Here is a 22,310-nt window from a genome sequence, read left to right on the forward strand (position 1 = left end):
AGCTTTGAAAGAGGTTTATCTTCGTAATTTGCTTTCTAGGGATATTCCCCCTGTTTTTACCTGTGATCCTGGTCTGCTGACGATGACTTACTTTACGTCTCTTGGTAGCCAACTTCCAGCGACCTTTCCCTCACTTTATTTTAATTTCTGTGTACAAATGCCAGCATTCAAGCTGTAGACAGTCTTTAGACACAGCAGCAGAAACCCGTAGAGAAGGAAAAGCAGGCCAGATATTTTCTGCCTGCACTCTGAGTCATCCCAGGGCTCTGGAGCTGAACTCGGGGCATGTGGTTGGGGATGGGGAGCGATGCCGGCCCCTCCTGGCTGCGGTGCTGGATGTAGCTCCCATGGGCTGACCCTCCCCTGGCGTGGCTGCCATGCCCTGGGAGGGCTGAGCAAGTGGTTGCAGCTGGCCAGAATATGGGTTTGCAGTTACTAATGCTGATTTTATAGCAGGAATGCGCACCTGTTTCAGTTGCCAACTGGCACCGTGTTCAGCAAAAAATGTGTGTGTAAGCCCTGCGTTAAAAGAGGCATAGGAATTAGCGTGTATCAAACATGTCATTAGACACGTGCCTGGTAGACATAATGTAGGATAATGAATGCGATGGAAAGAATAAATTAATAACTGAAAATATTTTTAATACGTATGCACACTTAAAACAGGATAAGAACTAAGTGACACTTGTGTCACCAGTTTATAATTAAAATGCAGTGCTTGAATGAAAATGTAAGCTTCAATTAGCCAGCACGACCCTGCTTCCGGCTTTACTTCCCGCTGAAAAGCAACGATAACAAGCTCACATTTATTATCAGAGTTTTTCCTGGAGCTGTGCACTGAAACATGCTCACATCTGAGCCCTTTCACTGAAGACATTTTTTCGCTTCAGCAGTTTGGCATGCCATACAAAGGCTCTCTGATTTTTAGTGATGTTCACCTCCTCTTACATAAAAATGTTTTCTGTGCATATTATTTGGTTTTAGTTAAAGTCCAGGTGCACGGGTTACTGAAGAACCAAAAGGATGGCTCATCACATAGCACAATGGGTGATTATTGCTGAGCTTTGCTGTATTACGCAGACAAATCCCTTTTTGGAGCTCAGCATTGTAGCTGCGAGAGGGAGAAAATACCTTCGATCTAGCCCAAAGTGCTACAAGTGTAAGAATAGATTCTCTGCTATATACTTTGCCCTTTAATTTTTTAACTGTCTCAAGGGATGGAGCTTAACTATTTTGTTTAGAGATGCTAATTTGCATTTTAATTTTACCAGTGGGAAGTTAATACATACATAAATTATGAGGTCTCATCTGTTCCCCTGTTTTCATCCCAAGGGTCTTTCTTGTTAAGCTTTTTGTAAAATGGTTGATAATACCCTCAGCTTGGCCCTGGTGTTTAGCCAAGATTTATTACCTTGGTTGATGTAAGACCCAAAGTTCAGTGCTGCACTGCCTAAAACTGGAGCTCCTGCTATCTGCCAGGCGAACAGCTGTGTTCCCCATGTGGGCAAAAGGAAAACCCAGGTGCCTTCAAAGAGCTGCTATGGAAATACGTGTGCTGGGTGGGGAGCTGCCTCCACAACCTTGTGGGAGGATGAATGCTGTGCTGCAGCCTGGATGCTGCTCTTCTACGCAGCTTGGGTCCCTGGTGCAGCGCTCCACATGAGGGGCAATGGAGTTCTCTTGAGATCCTTGAATTCCCTTTTGAGAACTGCTCACAGCAAGGCTGCCTTCCCAGACAGTAATCTCAGAGGGTACTTTAGTGCCAAGAAATCAGAATCTTTTGGTCTGGGGCTTAGCCATCCTGAAAATGTCTGTCGTGTCTTGAAGACACGCAGTAGGTTCAAGAGTCCAAATTAAGCATGGGGAAATGCCTTTATCGATCAGGGTTTAGGGCAGCTGGTGAAAGGGATGCAAGCCTAACCAGCCCCAAAATGGGAACATGCAGCAGGTGAGGCTCAGAATGTATACTTAGAAAATAGGCCCTCCTGTGGATGGGGACCAAGCATCTGCGTGTCTGTTCTTTGCAATACTCCCTCTAATGCTTCAAGCAATTTCTATGGGTAGCATTATTGCAAGAAGAGCTCCACTCCCAGCAGATACAGTCTCAGCTTTGGGCCACACAGGGCTGTATGATGTGGTTGGAGCCCCCAGGGATTCTTCACGTTGTAACAACTGCAAACCTCCTGGTTTGTCACTGGTGCTATTCGCATGGGACAGAGTGACCTCTCCAGAAAGCCTTTCCAACAGCAGCAGCAGCAGCAATCTCTCTCAATAGCATTTAATAACTATCCATGGAGAAAATTACACTCTATTTAAAAGGCCAGAAAAAACATCTCCAGTTTAACTCTGCTGACTTCGGTAGAATTACACCAAAAATGAGTTTTGTCTGATATCCTTTCCCATACTAATGTTTAGTAGCTGGGCTGAAAATGCCTTTCAAAGGCAGATAAACAAGTCTGAATGGTGAAATATTCTTTTAATTTTCCTTCGCATGCATTCTTTTAGGTGTAGCTTGGAATGCTGCCCTCACGAGAGGCATCCCTTTAAATATTTATACTGCACCAATATGTAGCCACCTTCATACGTTTTTAATGATATGTTCCTTTCTAAATTAACCATTAGGTAACCCTGTTCTATAGCGTTCGCTGTTTTACATTGCTATTACGCTATCCCTGGAGTGTATTTATTTAGCTGCGGAGCAATGAAAATGTCAAGGCAAGGCCAGCGGCATGATGGAAATTGAATTTTTGGAGCTCCTCCTCAATAGTGAACCCACCATGCTGCTTGTGAGCCCAGGGGATCAATGTCTCAGCTCTGCATCAGGCCATGGCCATCTAATAAGGCTTCATTTTCAGAACTGTAGCTCCTGGGATTTAGTGGGGGAAATACTGAAGCAAAACCCAGCAGAGAGGTGGAAGTGCTGCTGATGGTCCCGCAGTGCTGCACAGCTCCTGAAGTTCTCCCTGGAGCAGCAGGTGTGCCAGGATTTCCAGAGGCGTATCTCTTCCATCTCCTCTGCCCATCCCTTGGTTCCTTCATAGGATGCAGTGCTACACTGAGGCGACTGGGAGGAAAGACCAATGCTGTCAGTGCAGACAAATGCCTTTATCATTTCCTTAGCTCTGACTGTGGCTGAAAACCCACGGATGAGTAGAAGTGTTGGCACAAGCTATCTTTGCGTGGGCTTTTATGAAGGTGGGATTTCAGACTCCTGATCAATTGTACCACATTATCGTAGCCATGTGGTTTCTGCAGAAGCTGCTTGTGGTTTGTTTCCATTCTGGTTTCCATCCTTCTTAAGAGGAAATGGCAGCACCCTCAGAGCAGGGCTGTAGGACCAAAAGCAGCACCCACATCCCAGGTTTGGTGGGGATGCGCTGCTAGAAGGAGGTGGCAGCACTCTGAGCACAGCTGCCCTGTGGCCTTTACAATGATGGCAAAATCTCCCTGTGTGCTGTCCATAAAGAAGAGCTGCATATTTCAGAGCAGAAAACCAATCTTTCCTCCTCTTGCCTGCTGAAGGGGCCTTACCCTGTACTTGTTTTGTAAACAAGAGCTTTGCTGAAGTCAGAGCAGATTTTGTGTGAGGATAAGGAGCTCAAGGAACTGCAGAAATGCCATTGCCTTGGGTCATGGTTTGTTGCAGACCCTGCTCTACCAGCACGGCCCTGCCTGTCATGCAGCTCCACTCCTGCTGCACTGAAGCCATTGGAGTAAGGATATTGGTCTCCTCTGCCATATCGGAGGCTTTTAAAAAGCACAGAGGTGTTTTAATGTCTTCTACGTGCTGAATGTGGTGTGATTTGTCTCCAGCCCTGACTCGGTTTGCTGGGTTTCTAAACGTATGGTGGAGGGATGTTGTTTGCTCCAAACAAAAGCTGCTGGTGCTCGATGTTCCTGCTGTGTCTCACAGAAAGGTGCCTGGCAGAGGCTGAAATGCATTGAACTCTTCTCTTTCACCCAGGGAAAATTCTGCAGTAACTTGAGATTCTTCTTTTTGCTGCAGCAGTAAATTTTTACTTCATGTATGCTGCAAATATGGTTAAGCTCGCTCTGTTTTGGAAGCAAGCAGTCAATGCATCTGAAGTGCATACTTGACATATGTTTCTTTTCACATGCTGTCCTCCATTCGTTGCATGTAGCAGATGCTCAGTTTACCACTTGAAATGTATTCTTATTTACTAGAAATTATTCTAGAAAATAGCTGTTTGCAACGAAACATTTCCAGCCCTTCCTTTGGATGCTGGGAGCTCCTTCTGCAGCTGTCCGGGGTGGCTGCATGCAGATGTTGACAGGTTAATTTGCATTTGAAGAGCTGGATGCAGCGAGTTAAGTGAGCCTTTTTCTTCCCTGCCTCTGAAGCCAGTCACTGAAACGCTCCATGCCAAGTTCGGCCCCCGACGCTACTCTTTTTAATTAACTAGAACAGCGTCCAAGCTGAGCTTCGCCCATTGTTAGCTGCCCATTTATTCCAGGGTTGAATTAAGCCCCCTGATTCTGTAAAAGAAAGGATTATATTCTGAATATCGATTGTACAAACAGCGAAGTGCAAGGACAGCCCTGGTGCGCAGCAAGGCAGCGTGCACAAGCTGGTTTATCTGATGGTGTCCACACAGATCTGCTCCCAGAAACCACAGGTTCAATCTCTGCAGCTGAGGCCTGAGCTCTACCTGGCTGATACACACCCCTGGAGTCGGAAACGATTTAGTGAGAAGCAAATCCTGCTGTAAAGAGAAATGCAGTGCACTGCTTGATCCCTTTTCTTGGAGAGAATGCTTTTTCTTCTGTGTAGCTTTTTCCCCCTTTAAAGATTGCACAAGGACTTCCAGCATAAAGACCCAAACAGACTTCAGCCCCTCCCATCAATAAGAAAGGATTGCTCGTCCAGGCTGCCATGGGATGAAGCAACCCATCTGAAATGTGGCCATTTCAATCTGCTCATAGGCATCACAACTCTCACTGATAACACATAGAACCCAGTCTGCATTTTGGAGCACTTGTAGCAAAATTCTCACTGGGTACAGCCGAGCACAAATTAAGTAATTAATCACACCAAATTGTGTATAGGTGAAGTATGTGGAGTCACTGGCTTGCTCCAAGAAAAGCATTTCTTCCAGTCCACTTGCACCAGGCATGACATTTTCCTTAAACATACCTTTTTATTTGTTTAGTTGCAACAGTGTAAGGAGAAGCATGGAGGACTGTGCTGCTAGACAGGCATGATTCAGGTACCCATGGCGACATGAGATCACTGCACATTGTCACCAACACAAGAAGATTAGACGAGAATAACTAAGAATAGAAATTTTGACCTTCAAGATTTTCTTATCTGGAAACATTATCACTGGATAGCGACACAACCCAACTTGTCAACAGGAGGAAATAAAAGTTAAACTAATTTAAAATCCCACAGTGGCGGGGGGAATACATTCATACCTTTGTCATTTCATCATCCTAGGCATGCAGCTCTCACATCTCCATAGGATGCTCAGGAGGGCTTAGGAATGGATCCCAGAGGGATTTAGGACTTGCCGTGCCTGGTTAGTAGAAACCCAGCTAACAAACCTAGACCCTGTGCACAATAATCAGCAGCAAAGAGCCAAACAACAAGTGGGATGGCATCTGGCCTTGCAAAACCTTAGGGCTGGTGTTTCAGGTTCAGCCCACCCTGAGGATGGCTGTCACTTTGGCATTCACCTGGATGGCGTTCACCCCCAGAACTGCTGGCTTAGGGCACTGTTTTAGAGCTAAGCATCACAGGCAGATCTTTGTTTTCAAGGAGGCTTTGCTGGCCCATAGCCTGGTGAATTCGCTCTGTGGATCATTAGTGATCTATAATCACCAGGACAACACTCTGAGAGCTTATTGAGGAGTGAGAGGGCTGATGCATCCGCAGCGCTGCGTGCAGGGAGCTGCTGGAGCTGATATTTCGACACACCGAGTATTTTTAGAGCCATCCTATAGCACAGAATTTTTAACTTCCATTTCACAGACCTGGAAGCCTGGCAAACTTTCATTAACATTTGATGCCTTGAAGTCATGCAAGGTTTGGGGGAAAAGGGAGGGGAAGGAGGAAAAAAAGAAATGCAGGAAAAGCGTGAAGTTTGCAAAGTTGCCTTGAAGCGTAGAAAAAGCCTCCAGTCCCCCCCTCTCCTTACCAAGTGCTTTTAAAGTACCCAAACCACACAGAGAGCATAGCCAGAATCCAAAACCATGGTTGTGTGGGGGAGTCCTGTTTAACCGAAAGCTGATTTAAGTTAACATGTTAAATACCTGGAATCTCTCTGGCCCTTGGGGAGATTCGAGCTCTGTTTGAAGAGGGATCCTCACCTTAAAAGGATTATGCCTCTTTTCTTTGTCCATTATTAGACCACTTTGCTAATATAGGGCTCTTCAGCCCAGAAAGCCACAAATTATTCATAAACTCTCATGCCCCCATCCTGGAAATGAGGCACAGAGCTGATAAAGGATTTGCTGATGGGAAGCAGAAGCTTCAGTCTTCCACTGCACATGCTGCCATTTCTGCTCAGCACAATGTAAGGCTCTTCTACCCAAATTTACACATGGAGAAAGCAGTTCTTCCTTAGCTGGAAGGCAGACTTTCAATGGGAGAGTAAATTATGAGAAACTTCATTTACCCTCCCCAAATACACACAAATATACATCTCTTTGCACACAACTGAGATTCCTCACAGGATGCGGGAGTGGGAAGAGGAGACGTATTTTTGTCTCCTTGGCAAAAATACATTGGCAGCATATCACTGAATTGTAAAGCATGAGTAAGAACCAGAACGCGGCCCCGTTAAGCGACGCGGGTGTTGGAAAGCTGCCCTCGGGCTGCCTGGCCCTGTCTGCCAGCATGGCTGCGGGGAGGGGGACATGAGCTGCTAGGGGGCTCAGCATGAGGACCCCAGGGAGCCACGTGGATGCTGCACGGCTCTGCCCTGCATCACACCAGGTGGGTGTCTGAAGGGGAGAGGAGATGTGATTCTCTCCCTAAGCATGGCAGGGCTCCTGGGCAGGCAGAGCTGCTGCGTACCTCTTGGGAAGGCTCACCAAGGTGGTGACGAGCTGGGCCTGTCCTGCTTTCAAAACTCAGGAGGAAACATAGTCCCCAGGATGCTGTTGTAAATGGGCAGGCTCTAATCCTCACAGGCACAACACACGTTCAAGGCTAATTAACAATCAGCCCTACAAGGTACAGGGGGCTTAGCCAACAGTACCTGGCCACGAGCGTGTCCCACCCCACCCTGGTGGTCATTCCATACCTTTTAGGTGCTGGAGAGAAGGAGGAGCAAAGAGGGAGGGCTGTGATGGAGCCGGGCACACAGCTCACCTGCCTGTTAATACTTCACAGCAAAAGGAAGATTCCTTGGTTTTCTCCTCCCATTTCAGCACTTTCTTGGGCACTTCCATGTCACCCTAGGATAGCACAAAGCAAGGAGCATTCCAGTTACAGTGAGAGACATGTCTGACGCTGATAAGGGCAGGGACTCTCAGATGCATTATTGAAAATCCCAGGTTGGATTGCCCAGAGCTATTCCCAGCACTGTCCTTCTCTGAATCAGGAAAAACACTGCATAGTAAAATGCAGTCTGAAGTACTGAAAGAGGGAAGAACGTGAACTCGGAATTCTCAGCAATAAAATATTCATGCATTTGTGCTTTAGTGCATTGTAATTTTTGTATGATACGCTTTGCTTTTCAAGACTGACTAGATTAAGGCACTTCTGATTCATTGAACACATTTTCCCAAATGCTTTTTTCCCACAAATGCTGTTGGGCCATTGTGCTTAGTGGTATTTATTAGCCAATGTAATATGGAAGCTACATCTTCCACAAACCTGGGAAAAACCTGCTTAAATATGTTGCTCAATCTCAGCAGAGAAGAAAACAGTTCTAATGAATAATTAAAGCTTAAGGAGGTCATGCTGCTTCTACAGTCTCATTTTTATTTGTCACTATTTCGCTTATGTTAGAAAATAGAAAGTTTCAGGTGCAGGATCCAAAAGAAATCCCTTCTGCTTCTGTTCATTTAAAGAGACCTATTTGGTAGCCGTCTACATTTTTATTTATTGGGTCATCTGTTAACTGTAAGCATTGAAATCAGTCCCAGGAACTATAAATTCCAGGCTGTGAATTCCCATTGGGCAGTGCCTTGTGCCCTCTCCTCCTGGCAGCAGCGTGAGTGCCGACTGCTGGGGGTGCCCATGGGGAGCTGCACAGGGAGGCAAGCACAGGTTGGGGGGGGCTCAGGGAAGACCCAGGTTGCCATCTGGTCCCCGTCTCCGCAGGCACTACCAATCTGCCAAGCTCCCATTCTCCTCCTAGGCCCTCTCCTTGCCTCCAGCCACACACCACCACCCTCCTCCTTCTTCTCCTCCTCCTCAGCTCTCTTTTCTTTCCCCCATTCCTCCTTGCTCCCTTTCCTCCTCCTCCTCCTTTCCCCCCAAACCTTGCTTGATCAGCCCACCCCATCCCCTGCATGATGCTGCTCCACGGATGCACCCTCCACCAAGCCTGTGAGCAACCTCATGCTCCTTACGTGATTCTCTTTTCCACTAATACATCATGCAGATGGTTTTGAAACCTTTGCTTTGAGTTTCCCAATCCCAGCCATCAGCAGGGCCTGGCAGCTACACCCTTTTTTCCTAACCTTTAGATTCCCTGTTGTCATCATCTGCCTTGTTTCAGACCCGCATCACTGATTGTGCATGATCAATCTCTAGAGGCTTTGCTTCTATGTATAACTCAACAAGCTGGCATAGAAATGAGGAAGACATGCTCCAAAATGAATGCGGATCCAACTCAAGGTCGCAGCATTATGAAGACAGGCATATTGCAAGCATTGCCTTCAATTAAAACAATTTATGGACTGAAATTTCCCTATTGCTTCTTCAATATCCAATTGTTTTTCCAAATGCCATCAACTTACGATAAATCACAAGGGATTGAAGAGACATGGAATGATTACCTGATTCAGGAGCGTCCAAATATTCTGTGTGTTCCTTATCAGTAAACTAATGAGCTCCTTTGTCACTACTTTCCAATGTAACCCTCTCTCCTTTTTATTTTCAAGTGTGTGAATAACTTGCTCCCACAGAGCTGAGCAGAGAAAAGCCAAAATAAAGAGCTCAGTTCTAGACGTCACCGCTATTAGAGCAGACAATAATTCGTTGTGTGCTGAGAAGTAATTATGTGACGACTTGTGAGCTGCTGCTACATGAAGAGGTATCACAAGGAATATCAATAATGTGAACTGTTTTCCTATTGACTAGATCAGGAGGTTTTGCCCATCGCAGAAAATGCAGGTGCATCCTTACCCCAGGCATCCTAGTTTCTTAAGTTTTAGACTGCTGTTTGACAACTGCAGAATAAACTTGCAGGTGTGATACCTGAAGACGTGGTTTAGTGGGCATTATTTGTGGTAGATGGATGGTTGGACTAGGTGATCTTAGAGGTCTGTTCCAACCTTAATGATTCTATGATTCTAATACTAAAGGGAATCTAAAGTACAGACTGAGAATGAGAAGACCACAGCTCAAGGCTGTAGATGTAGAAAAGCTGAGGTGGTAGGAGATACAGGGGACAATGTATCATGCACGTACTTGCCGTACTTCATCTGCTCCAGAACAGTGCTTATCCCCTAGATGTGACCTTGCCTGTGTCTCAAATTATAAACTCACCAGGGACTTTGAAGAGATGTGAATGGCCATTTCCTTAAATTCTTCCCCCAGGTAGTGATGAGCCATGATAGAAGCTTCATAGACATGCTGCGATTGCAAGAGGTGAAACCATCAAGTCCTGGTTGATCACCATGTTAATGAGGGAGAACTGATGACTTACTGTAGTAAGGGAAACCAGATGGATAAAAACCAAACTATGCCTTAAGGGAAACTTGATTCCATTTGTGCCAACACAGGAAAAAAAGCACAGTTTGACAATGTGAAAATAAACACAATTTGTCATTTTGCAGCATATGAACGCTTCATCAGACAAAATGACTATCTGTCCCCAGAATTGCATCCGGTAAAATTTGGCATTTCAGCCTTTTTGCAATGATTGATAGACTGGCAGGAATCTGCCTGAATGAGCAAATTTCAAACCAGTGGATGTATGCCACGGTCAAGAGCGCTGGGGAGAAATGTTAGTTTTGGTCCAAATCAAGATGTATTTGAATCCTAGCTGGCATACAGGGAAGCACATCTTATTTCCCACTGCTGTCTGAGGTGCTGGAGATACGACAGCCACTGTGTAGTTACAGTTGTGGATAACAGGTTGGCCTCTGATGCACTGTGCAACTGGTTACAAAGAACCTCTTTAATTCAAGGCATTTGGGACCAGATAAACAGCAGGAAAGCTGCTGGAGGTTGACTTGCAGTAAGAAGTCATGCTGGGTGAAGATGCCCACCCTGAGAACCCAACAGCAACTCCTGGCATGTTAGACAAGTTTTAGTCAAGGTTGAAAATACAAAATGAGTGGAGGTTTCTATTCAACCTCCAAATGATTTTAAATGAACAGCTACAGAGCCATCCTAAACCAGCCTTGGCAAAGTGACAGCGGAGAAAAGGATGGAGATGAGTGGTGAGACAAGTTTCTGGGCTGCTGGGATAACGGAGCGCTGCGTGAGACGCGGGACGAGACGAGGTGTGAAGGCAGAGCACAGAAAGTGGGGCCGTTGTCTATATAGAAAAGCAGACAGAGAAAAGTGAGTTAACAACCCCACCACAACCAGAAACGTTGACAGTCTCTTGGGACTGAGCCAGGCATGGAAACACTCACTGTGGCAGGGCTAAGTTAGCTCTGATTGCAAAAAGTTCCTCAAGCAGCGTAATTGGCACTGTTCATATCCAGGCTCAGGAATTACTCCTCTTCTCCTATGCAGATGATTAACAAAATGCAAAACATCAGGGCAGAAAGCATGTCAGTGATTCTTCCTACAAAGAAAATACAACCACAAATGCATTCTGTCAATAAGGCCCATGAAAAGGGGCAACATAATAAGACACATAAGTCACAGAACCACAGAAAATTTCCCCCCAAATTTGCCAGCCAAGAGGCTGCACAGATTGATATAGTTAATAAGGAACAAATTGAAAATGGTTACAAGATGGTTTTCAGCATTGCACGAAGGGACTACTGGGGTGGAATAATGCAGTGCACTATTTCATCTACAGTCTGGCTGAGAAAAGGCAGCTGGGAAAGGAACAGGAGCATTGCTGAATAACCTCTGTCATAACTTCTGTGGCCAAAATACTGGATTGTGAGAGGGGTGCTCGAAGAAAATGAAAATGAGGTAGCGCAAAATAATGTGTAACATACAATCAAATCTTATCTGCTTTGCTGCTGCCCTACATTTCCCTTATACCATTGGTATTCATTGTGGTAGCACAAGGACGCTTAGTACTTTTGGCAGCAGTTTTGTAATGACTGAAGAGAATTCAAAGGACAGCAGCCAGACTCTGTGCTGTGTTTTATTAGCTCCCAGATGTGCAGGTGAGGTGAATCTTCGGGAAATGAGTTTTGTTGCCACAGATTTCCTAATATCACTTGAGGTCCCAGATAGAATCTTATAAGGGAACAAAAGGCTCTCGTAGAATTTTAAAGCAGTCTTTGGCAAAGCGTCATTTCTGCATTTGTTCGTTTTATATTGTTGCATACAAATCCGCACAACCTATACCTACTGGTTCCTTAAAAGTAAGCAGTTCAGCTCCCCACAACAAGGAATACAGTACTTATCCATCTTCTTAGATACTGAGCATTTTCTGCAAGCAAGACCTACCCTGGCAAAAATATGACAGTAACCCCAGGTACCAGCACTGCTCCTCATCAAACTCATCTTCAGGAGGAAACAAAAATACCAGCTGTCAAATGGACAAAAAATCTCCCTGACTGTCAGGACTCAGGAGGTGTCAGTCAGCATCTGGCTCAAAAACAACCTATATTTCAAGTTTCCAGATTCACTGGGATGTTGCCATGGTCAAAGGCAGACGCCCAGTAAATGAGTATTTAACCTCCCAGGGCTTTTTCCTCCACTGGCTCCATCCCCCTTGGCAGTGAAGGCAGCAGTACAGCAGCCATGTGGGGTAGCAAATTCACTTGGGGTGTGTTTTGCACACGACTTGCATCAATACTTCATGATTTCTTCTGCAGTGACAGCATTAAGCGTCCTCTGGCACAGGCTCATAGGAGCCTTCTCGCTCGAGTGACTTAAGGACAGACCTGTGAAACTGTCAGCAAACAGCATGAGATAAATCATCAAGCTCTGGACAAACGAACAGAGAACGTGCCAGTTTACAGGGAAATAATCTAATTCTGTCCCCCGTGGCCAGTGTGGAGAGGGCAGGTCCACAACAGCCCCTATTTGACCATCACCTCCTTTGAAAGCCAAAGGAGATGCCTCACCCACTCATCCCTACAGCAGTAATTTCACAAGAGGAATGATGAGAAGGTCAATTCAGTGGCCGTGTTTGCCATTGTGTGTCAGTCCAGTGAGGCAGTGGGGTTGCACTGGTTGAAAATCAAAGCAATGAACGCAGCACACAGAGAGATGCTGTGCTGTGAATTTTGCAAAGAGGAATATTTTTTTGGCATGCCTGCTCTCCTTTGCTCACTATTACTCAAATAAGAGCTGCAAAAGATTTCAGGAGTTGTCAGCAGAGAAATCTTCCTAAGGAAAAAAAAAGAGCACCGAAGTGTTTCTGTGCTCTCCTGGCAGCCCCAACACTCCACTCCCTATAAATAGAGGACCTCCACGTTGGTCAAAGACTGAGCAAAGCTGTGCCGTTAAGGAAACCCAGTCCCACGTGGCATTGCTCGGATGGACGCTGCATTCAGGGCACCTTCTGTTACAAATCCCCACCCTGCATGGCTGGCAGAGGGCTGGGATGGTCTCAATCAGCCTGCTCTGTGCTGATACGTTCAGAATGCTTGTCAGCTAAACATCCAATATCCCAGTGTTGCAGTAAATCAGGCTAATGGTTTGCTCCAGAACTGAAGTGATTCCCTGCCAACTACCCTCCTTTTAATGCACAGTCAGCTCCTCACAACTTATATCTCCTGTTTCTGGAAACACGTGCTGTCAAAAGATCTTGTAAGTCATTTCCTTACATGTCTTCAAACCATCCCTGAAGACCCTCATTTGCCAGAAAGAAGTCAGCTGCTCCATGTGATGCTGGGCAGCTGCTTGCTGTCCCTACCTGCCTGCAGGTAATCGGTGCAGCCATGCAACCACTTCTGCAGCTGACATTCATAGCGCTCATTCCATCAACAGACCCTCCCTAAGGAGAAAACTCTGCTTTACTCTATTAATAGTGTGCGTGGGTGTGCTCTGGGTATCTGTAGCTGCTCAAGACCTACAGGAATGTGTTGTGTTGGCAGGAGAGAGTTTGACCCAAGGAGGCAGCAAATGCCTGGTGTCTCAAGAGAAAGCCAGCACAAATAAGTCCCCAAAGTGCTGTTTTACTGCAGTCTTACCAACAGGGTGGGTGAGACGGCTGGTAGATGAAATGGTTAACCAAGCATATCAGAAGCTGCTGATGGAGAAGGAGGCAGCAGCTAGCCCCGTTTATCCTCATGTGTCTCCCACTGCTATCAGATATCGCCTCCCGAAAACTCGTGCTCAGAGCAGGGAGACGGAAATTGCTATTGACAGAAGTACCCTGCAGACAAGGTCCTCTGCTGCAAAGCTGCTAGCGTCTTGCATGGTGGATACCTATTTTAAATGACAACAGAGCAGTATGTTTGGGAAAGACATTGCTGTGTTTCTCTAAATTACGGGGGAGGGGTTGGGGAGCAGAAGTACAGCTTTGGCAAACACTGTCAGATGTGAATTGCTCCATCTTCCAGAGCTCAGCTGTGCAAACGTTTCCAGGGCATCGGGGAATGTTGTCACTGACAAACATGAACCATGGGAGATGGTAGTTCTGAAAGCAATGGCTGATGGTATGACCAGCAGTGATGTGATCACAAGATGCATCCAACATTAAAAAAAGCAAGGTTGGTCAGAGCCTGCCTCCTACAGCATTATTGTTCTCAGTGATCCAAAAACAGCCCCACCGAACACTTCTGCAACAGTACAGGCTGTGTTATTGAAGGAGTGTGTGAGGAAGAGCAAGGAGAAAGCAGCATGCTGTCATAAGTTGAGATCACTACTTTGATTTACGGCTGAAAACACAATGAACTTGAGATCCCAAAGCCCAAAACAAAGCTTAATCTTGATTAGGCTCTACACTTACCCCCTTATCGTATTATCTGAGTACATCACACTCTAATTATAGGTATCTGAACACTTAGTGGGGCTGGAGGTGCTAATCCTATGGAAGAAGCCCTTGAACACAGATTGAAGCAGTCAGAAGCAACTTTGAGTTCTTAAATGCCAACTAAGTATGCAGCAACCAAGGGAAAAAACATTCTTACATCAGCAGTACTTCAGAAAATTTGCCTCTTCCTCATCATTAACCCAGATCCTGAGTCTTGGCTCTACATTCAAAATGAAGTTATTATTATGAGGAGGAGAAAAAAGCATTACAATATTTGTATTTCTAAAAGCATCACTTAAACATATCAGTAATCATTCGCAGAAAGGCATAATACTTACAGCGTCTCGGTGGGATGTTATATCTTACTCTCAGGAGGTATACAGAAGTGCTCCTCAGTATTTTAGTATCTGTTAGGCAGTGGCTGCAGTTTATTTATCTCTCTCTAGTGGATACGGAGTTATGAGTTAAATATTCCATCTTCCCCTCCAAAGGATATAAGAGACTGTATTCCTGTGCTCACACATACAAAAATTCTCCCTTCCACATCACATCTTGGTGTAGAAAACAGCACTGGAACAGCTACCCAGAGGTGGGGAAGTTCCCATCCCTGGGGGTGTTCCAGAACCATGGAAATGTGGCACTGAGGGATGTGGGCATTAGGCACAGGGGTGGGCTGGGTTTGGGTTTAGGGATGTCACAAGGTCTTTACCAACCTTAATAATCCTGTGATTTTCTGCCTTTCTTTGAGACATACTCCATGAAATCCTTGAGAACAGCTTCCAAGAGTGCCCTCCTTGGGCAGACACTGCAGAATGGTTGCTGCTGGATTTAATTGAGCCATTTCCTTTCTCTACCTCTTCTGTTTCACAGCTGTTGTTCTTTTGCATAGCTTTACCTGTTAGGACATGGAACTGAGTACGTTACCAGTTCTCGAGGGAGGGAGGGTGTTTGTATTTTTGTGTTTAAGTACAAGTATGACTGATGTTGTGCTTTAAATACCAACCACAGCTTCAATGGCTTCCAGCCTGGCTACTTTGAGTTTGTTCCAAATCTGAGTTTCAAAGCCCATCATTATGAAAAAAAGGTATTCTTACATTTTCTGGCAAAACTACGTTTTTGATACTTAAGGGATTTAGAGAGTCCTCCACACCCTGTAGATCATCAGAGCTCTTGATAGCAACTTCAAGCCTCACTGAGGATTTAATGAGCTGTCACTGAGTTACATGACACCTATTAGGATTATGGAAAAAAATTATCCAGTTTGTTGCTGTCATTAGCTATCAAGTACTACAGACACTAGGGAGAACCCTGAACCAACATCCATGATCTCAGCTATAGCAAAAGTATTGGGAAGAATATTTTGTATTCCCAGGTTTTGATATAGATGCTGTGCTGTGTCTGGTCAGAATGATCAACCTCCATATCCCTAAAAACTGCAAATGAAAAGGAATTCTCAAGCTCTTCTAGAATTTTCTGCTTAGGGCAGATTATCATTTTCTACCTTTACTAACCCTGGTGGTAGAGACTCAGAGTATAAAGGACAGAGGGTCAAATGTCTCCAGGAGAAAGCCAAACACTGCTAATCCCAACCCCTCCTGTCCTGCTGGTGCATTTCAGCCCTGCAGTGGAAGGGATGGCTTCATGGCCTCATTGCAGGAGAAAGTTCTACTAAGGGGCCCATTTCATTCCCAACTTTAATAACATACGGCCATTTTATGGAGGCCAAAACCATCCCACAGTCCATCAGCACTGCAGACACAAGAGGCTTGGGGAATTTGGTTTTGCAGACTTTGTGTCTCTTAATTGAATTTCTGGAAGCAGGACATTTGTTTGGGCTGCTGCCCATGTCCAGGCAATGGAGCTTCATAAGGAGCAACTGTGGGAGTTCTGTTCCCTGTGAAACTTCTGCTTTTCTATCAACTCCAGATAAATTCAACCAACTGAATTACAAGTTCTTGAAGAAACACCTCCATTCTATCCAGCAGCCCAAACTACATGCACAGAGGCAGAGTATCACTGAAACTCCTATTTCCACAGGATATTAGAATGAGAGGACTATTCTTTATTTCTTTATAATAATATTCTTTATATCTTTAAAATCTGGACTTGCTGGGGGTGCATACAGACCCAAGTTTAGGAAAGGGGATGTGGAGGGAATGTGCTCAGTGGATCAGCACTGGCATGGCACTGTCTTCTGCACCAGGAGCCCTGATGAGTTGTTCACAGTCCCTAAAATGCTGTGCAGGAAAAGCCAGAGCTATTCCCACAATTAGAGCTGATCTATCATTTGCTGGAAGAATTAAATGCACTGTAGTAGCAAACCTGCAGTTGACACTCACAGGGTGCAATTGAAATCCCGCGGATTAGTAATTCTTTTGAGATCTTTGTAATCATTGGTAATAGGTAGCGAAATAAATCCATGGTTATATCCTACAGACTGCAGCTGTGCTTCTGTTAAAGTCGTATTAAGTGATGGTTTTTAAATCCTTCTGCCAGCTAGAGCTGTAAGTAACGAAACTCCAGTGCGGAGGATAACTCACCCACGGTGATGGATGCTCCTGAGCGCCAAAGTGCTGGTTAATGAATAATGAAAGCAGCAAGGCAGGATCACACCTCGGGGCCACACTGCTGCAGGAAGCTCTCAGATAGACCTCCCCATGCAGCTCCTGCAGGAGCAGGCACAGCTCCCAGGCTGAGACCAGCTGCAGCTCAGTGTAATCAGAGAAAGTAATATAAAACACCACTGCAAACCTTTATGCAGGTGGACAAAGTGCTGAGCACTTTACCTTTTTCGTCCATTCAACTCTGGTGTTGTTTCTGCAGGTCTCAGGAATGCTTGCTCAGTCTGGTTTCCTGCATGGGCTCCCAGCTAACTGAGCAAATATGCCATTAAAAACTGAACCAACTTTGGGGCTGGGGGATGTGCAGGTTTAAGTTGCAGCAGGAAGAGATTTATGGACTTGTTTTCCAATTGAAGTGGCATCAGACAGTTCAACATCCAGGAGCTCTGATAGGGGAAGCAGCGGGGATGAGCGTGGCTCTGGTGTCCAGCCTTGCTGTGAAGCCCATGCTATGGGGCAGGGACCCACAGGGACAGCTGTGCTAGGAATAAAAAGCACCTTTGCAGACTTGATGTCCTACCAAGATAAGAACAGCACTGAGAAAGTAAAGCACAGAGAGATTAAAAAACTCACAAGTAGCAGAGTGAAGAGAATAACAGAAGAATCCTGGCTGTCCCTTCCTGCAGCTGAGCTTCTGGTCAACCTGCTCCAAGTTCATAACCTAAGAGATGGTTTCTTGATGGCATGAAACATCAGTGGCAAATTAGTTGCATAAGTAGAGTAACTCCATGGGAAGAGGAAAGGGGAACAAAGCAGAGCTGGCAGAGGCACTTTTACCTGGTTCTCTTGAATATATGTTGTTTGCTTTGTTTTCATTTAGGAATCTACAAAGGACACTGCTTCCGAATCAACCACTTCCCTGAAGACAATGACTACGACCATGACAGCTCAGAATACCTTCTCCGTAAGTTGGAAAGCACTGCCTGGTGCACAGAGCTAACAGCCTGAGAGCCCGAGAGAGGGATTATTCATTGCAAGAGCCCAGCCCTCAGGGTCCCTATTTTAAGGATATCCTCCATCCATGGGAACTCACCCCATTTTGGTTCTCTTAAAATTACATGGAAATGTTCTTAATGGAAACAAGATCATTTCCAGATTGGAGAGGATGTTTTACAGAGGGAGCATTTAGTTGGTTCCTGTACCAAAAGCGGTTTGAGGAGTGAATTCCTGCCCATGAGGAAGCTTTTCCTGTCGCTTAAACACAGCCCTTATGCAAGCCTCATCCTTTGCAGCTGCTCCAAACCACCTCCCATGCGGTGAAATTGCTGCAGCTTAGGAAGGAAGCTGAAATTCCTGCAGATAACAGCAAAATCTCAGTGGGAATGTGGGCTGCAATTTCCCTGCACGGCAGCTGGCCGCTGATGCTCTGTGCTGGTGTGAAAGCCCACACAGAAGTACTTCCATCCACTGACATGGCAGTTGTTCTGCCTTCCTCCTGACCGCGGCTCACTCAGTTGAAACAACATCTTGGAACCTGAGTGTGAGACTTCATGAATCCTGCAAAACCTGAGTTAGATTTCCCCTTCCCTTGCCACATTTACCTTGTTGTTTCTTTCGTGCAAAAGAGCTGCCCAGCGAAGCTGAAAGCAATGCCTTTTGCAAGAGAAAGAAACTGCAGTTCACAAGGTGTTGGGAAAGCTTCAGGGAGCAATGAGCCTGGCTGCTGGCTGAGACATCCAGTGAGGCAAAGTGCTCCTCAATTACACCGCTATTAATTACCTGAAACACCACTTAGAGAACCACTCTGTCCTTCTGCTCGCTTCTGGGAAACAACTTCTGTTTACTAAGACAAGAAGGGGGAAAAATAGGGCTCTGCAAAGTGTGCTTACCAGAAAACCCGAATCTTTTTTCATCTTTCCTCTTGTCAATTTCGATCAGTCATGATGCTGAGGTGACGTGATTGCAGTGCTTGGGCGAAGTCGAGCTTGCAGAGTGCGAGCACGGCTGCATTTATCTTTCATACAAAGCCTTGGAACTAATGTTCAGTTGATGCCAAGTCAGCTTTAGGAAAGAAACATGATTAGTAAAAGGACTTTAAAGGAAAGATGAATTAAGCAGCGCCTTGATAAAAGTGCATTATGTCATCTTTGTTTGGAGGAAGGGATGGGAAAAACAGTTACAGCCGCTCTGTAAGACAGGAGATGGGTAAATTGTTTGTAGGTGTACTGTGACTGATGATCCTAAAAGCTGCTTTCAGGAGTCACTAAGTACAGACCTTAAAAGCAAGTTGGCCCAATCCTTGGTGCCTCCTGCAACACTGGGATGCAGCCACTTCTCCTGAGCCCTGCATGGAGAGCAGGAACCCTGCTTTAACTCCTGGAGGGAAAACTGCCACTTCAAATGAAATGAATGCAGATCATTTAGAGATTACTGGAAGGTTGTGTACCTAAATCAAGAATAAATGGGCTTATATGTAAATGTACATATCATCTAATGAGACACAGATCTCGTCTAACAAGACACAGAGACAAGGAGTTTGCATCCTGCTCACAGGAGATGTGAGACCCTCCTTCCCACTTCTGCCCCCTCTGTAACACCTTTGCAAGCTGCTGTTCCCACATCAGCCTTCAGGACCTGCAGCCGTTCTTCAGCACAAGACCTTGGCTGGGGACAGCCCTAATTCTTTGTCTTAGCGAGGCAAAGGGAAAAGCAGTTTGGATTTTGCCCTTTCTGCACTTAATCTGCTCCCTGCAAAACCAAAAGAGCAGCGGCCCAAGTGACTGCAAACACATGCAAGGAAGCTGCAAGCCCTCCTGCTCAGCTCCTGCAGCTGCATACAGCAGGAAGGCAGCATAGGGCCGAGCACAGCCCCGTGGCTGATGGCACAGCCCATGCATTGCTTCCCCGAGGTGCCAGCACACAGAGCGCGGCCGATGCGAACAGACAGGATGGTAAACAAGGAGAAAGCAGAGGAGAGAGCAAAGCCCAGATTCCCTTAATGCTGTTTGACCTGCTGTCATTTTATTACCAGTACTGGGAGACATATGTAAATTCTACATGGTACCTATGAGCCTCCTTTTAAATTCCAGAGCTGAAAGTAGCCATTGTACCCAAGGGAATACAGTATGTTTTGTTTCTCTTCGCATTAATTAACTAATAGAGAAAAATTACCTCTGGGGCTTTTTGCTAGATGTGATACAACCCACCCCGTGTACATGGCGCGTCTGGCAAGTCCCTTCTCATACTGTCACAGAAGCAGTTTAGAGAAGTCCTTTGAAATCACAGAACTGTAGGGGTTGGAGGGGTGGAGATCCCCCTGTCCAACCCCACTAAAGCAGGTTCCTTGGAGTAGGCTACAGTCATTATCAAATCATTATAAACTGCTCAAAGATAAAATATAGGAAAAAGATAAGCAGATAGTGCGGCCACAGCAGATTTCAATCCTATGCTGCCTTTTGTTGGGATATAAATAGACAATGACTTGAGGTGCTTCTGTGTCCATGAGCACAGAGTCTTTTTCTGATAACTGACCCCAAAAACTGACCCAAAAGTTAAAGCACTTCTACCTCTGACCACACCCAGGGATGCACCCAGCACAAGAGAATGCACTCTCAGCACTCAGCACATATCCAACCTGACACCCTCACTCCTTGGGTCTGCCAATTACTGCAAGACTCACTCTGAACAGGAAAGCACCCAGCTGAGCTGGGTTAAATCCGGACAGAACATTCCCCCTCAGCAAAGGACACGTGCAGCAGCCTTGCCAGGTTTGGTAGGAGATGTCCTTTTCTCACAGTGGCAGATCAATACGGGCACAAGCTTCCCAGGCAGGGACTGTCTCTTTGCTTTATGTTTGCACCATCCTAATGAGCCCCGGGCCTGTCGCTGGGGCTCCCGGGGGCTTTGCAGCACACACAAAAGAACTGCTGTTATTAAATGCCCAGCCCTGTCCCTCTTGCAATCTGTGGGAGTTTTGCCACCGGTCACCAGGGGAATCGTTTGAAAGCAATTCACTAAATTGGCAACGCCACCAACATCAGAAGTCAAATGAGAAATCAGCAGCAGCAGCATCTGGCCATTCCTGCTTGGGAAGCAGCACCATGTGTGTCCCCGGGAATATGGCACCTCAGGGGGACTGCAGCAGCCTATGGTCCCAGATGCCATTTAATGGCAGCCTTTCCCTCCTCGTGCCCCCAGCTCTGCAGGCCCCCCATCCTCCCCATGCGTGTCCTCACACTGTGCTGTCCTCTCCCCTTTCATCTGCTGCCTTGCCCTATAGTGTCCCATAGGGTCTGAAGGCTGGCTAGATGCAGTGGCTTAGATTGCTGTGTAGGGATTTTATAGCCCATACTGATGAATAGGCTGAAGCACACAACATTTTAAGTGACTCCATTTAGCTGTCAGGAAACTAAACGCAAACACCCAAGATTGTTACAATTTCCTCCTTAGATACTTGAAAGATTTCAAAGTCCTAAATAGTCAACAGGGACGAAAAGAGTAATTAGCACACTGCTAACACAAATGCTGCGGACTCCAAGAGCTTTGCTCACCTTACACACGTGCAATAGACCCTCTGCTGAGGCTGTCCCCAAACAGCACAGAGTTCATCGCCAGCTCGTGAATATTTCAGTGCTGCCCGCTGCGTGATGCTGGCTGTCATTTACCTCGTGCTTCATCAGAAATGTTCTGGTGGCATCACATTAAGGCAAAAACATCAGATTTCCCAGGGGGAAACTCAAGAGATTGAAGTTGCTTAAATAAGAGTAGCCCTGCTATGTTGACCACTCACCTTGGCTCTCCCACACCTGCCCACAAATGCAGAATCAGTGGTAACTGCAGCAAAATGTGGGGTTTGGAAACTTTGCTGTCTCCACAGCAGCACCTGAGGAGGCATCTGAAATGATGGTCTGTTGTGTTTGCTTCCTATCTCCCCTGCAGGCATTGTCCGTGCCTCCAGTGTGTTCCCCATTCTAAGCACAATATTGCTGCTGCTGGGAGGGCTCTGTGTTGGAGCAGGGAGGATTTACAACAGCAAAAACAACATTATTCTCAGCGCTGGAATTCTCTTTGTCGCAGCAGGTATGTCCTCCTTAAATTGAGTCCTTAAAAAGCTCTGCCTTTTTGGATTGAAACGTGCATAAATGCAGCTTCATCTGGTGGGAAAGCCACCAGCAAGGCCTGGCCTGGCCAAAAATACCATGGGGCAACTCCCAGCCCAGTGAGGAGAGAAGGACACTGCATCACATCCACAGCTCTTCTTCAATTTCCTGAATTTCTTCCCCAAAGTCCCAATTCTTTCAAGCCATTTTCATTGCAGGTGGGCATCACGTGCTCCTGCAGCTTAATGCTGCTGAGCTGCTCATATCCAAATCAGGAAATCCTGTTTTCGTTGTTCACTGCTGATGAAGGAGAGCACAAGGAAAACAAGTGAGGTCGAGCCTTCTGGCTGGGTGCAAAGCTTCTAGGACTGATTTTCCCACAGGGTAAC

The 22,310-nt window shown here is 46.0% G+C and overlaps 1 protein-coding gene and 1 long non-coding RNA gene across 4 annotated transcripts in view; one reads left to right on the forward strand and one right to left on the reverse strand.

The window, feature by feature from the left end:
* Positions 1-22,310, forward strand: part of CACNG4 (calcium voltage-gated channel auxiliary subunit gamma 4) — a 36,562-nt gene that overhangs the window by 9,465 nt on the left and 4,787 nt on the right. Inside the window, exons 2-3 of the mRNA XM_015879525.1 lie at positions 17,703-17,786; positions 21,761-21,901. Of these exons, the coding sequence (XP_015735011.1) occupies positions 17,703-17,786; positions 21,761-21,901 (225 nt within the window). The remainder of the gene's footprint in view (positions 1-17,702; positions 17,787-21,760; positions 21,902-22,310) is intronic.
* Positions 622-21,754, reverse strand: LOC107321997. Of its 3 annotated transcripts, none has more exons than XR_001558748.1 (4): positions 21,373-21,754; positions 18,712-18,883; positions 10,783-15,156; positions 622-10,682 (listed from the first exon to the last, which is right to left on the reverse strand). It is a non-coding gene; the product is annotated as an uncharacterized LOC107321997 (long non-coding RNA). The 3 variants fall into 3 exon arrangements; XR_001558747.1 differs by having other exon boundaries at positions 622-7,422; positions 9,686-10,682; positions 18,712-21,754; XR_001558746.1 differs by having other exon boundaries at positions 18,712-21,754.

This window comes from Coturnix japonica, chromosome 18 (genome assembly GCF_001577835.2).
Source record: "Coturnix japonica isolate 7356 chromosome 18, Coturnix japonica 2.1, whole genome shotgun sequence".
In the NCBI taxonomy this organism is placed as follows: domain Eukaryota; kingdom Metazoa; phylum Chordata; class Aves; order Galliformes; family Phasianidae; genus Coturnix; species Coturnix japonica.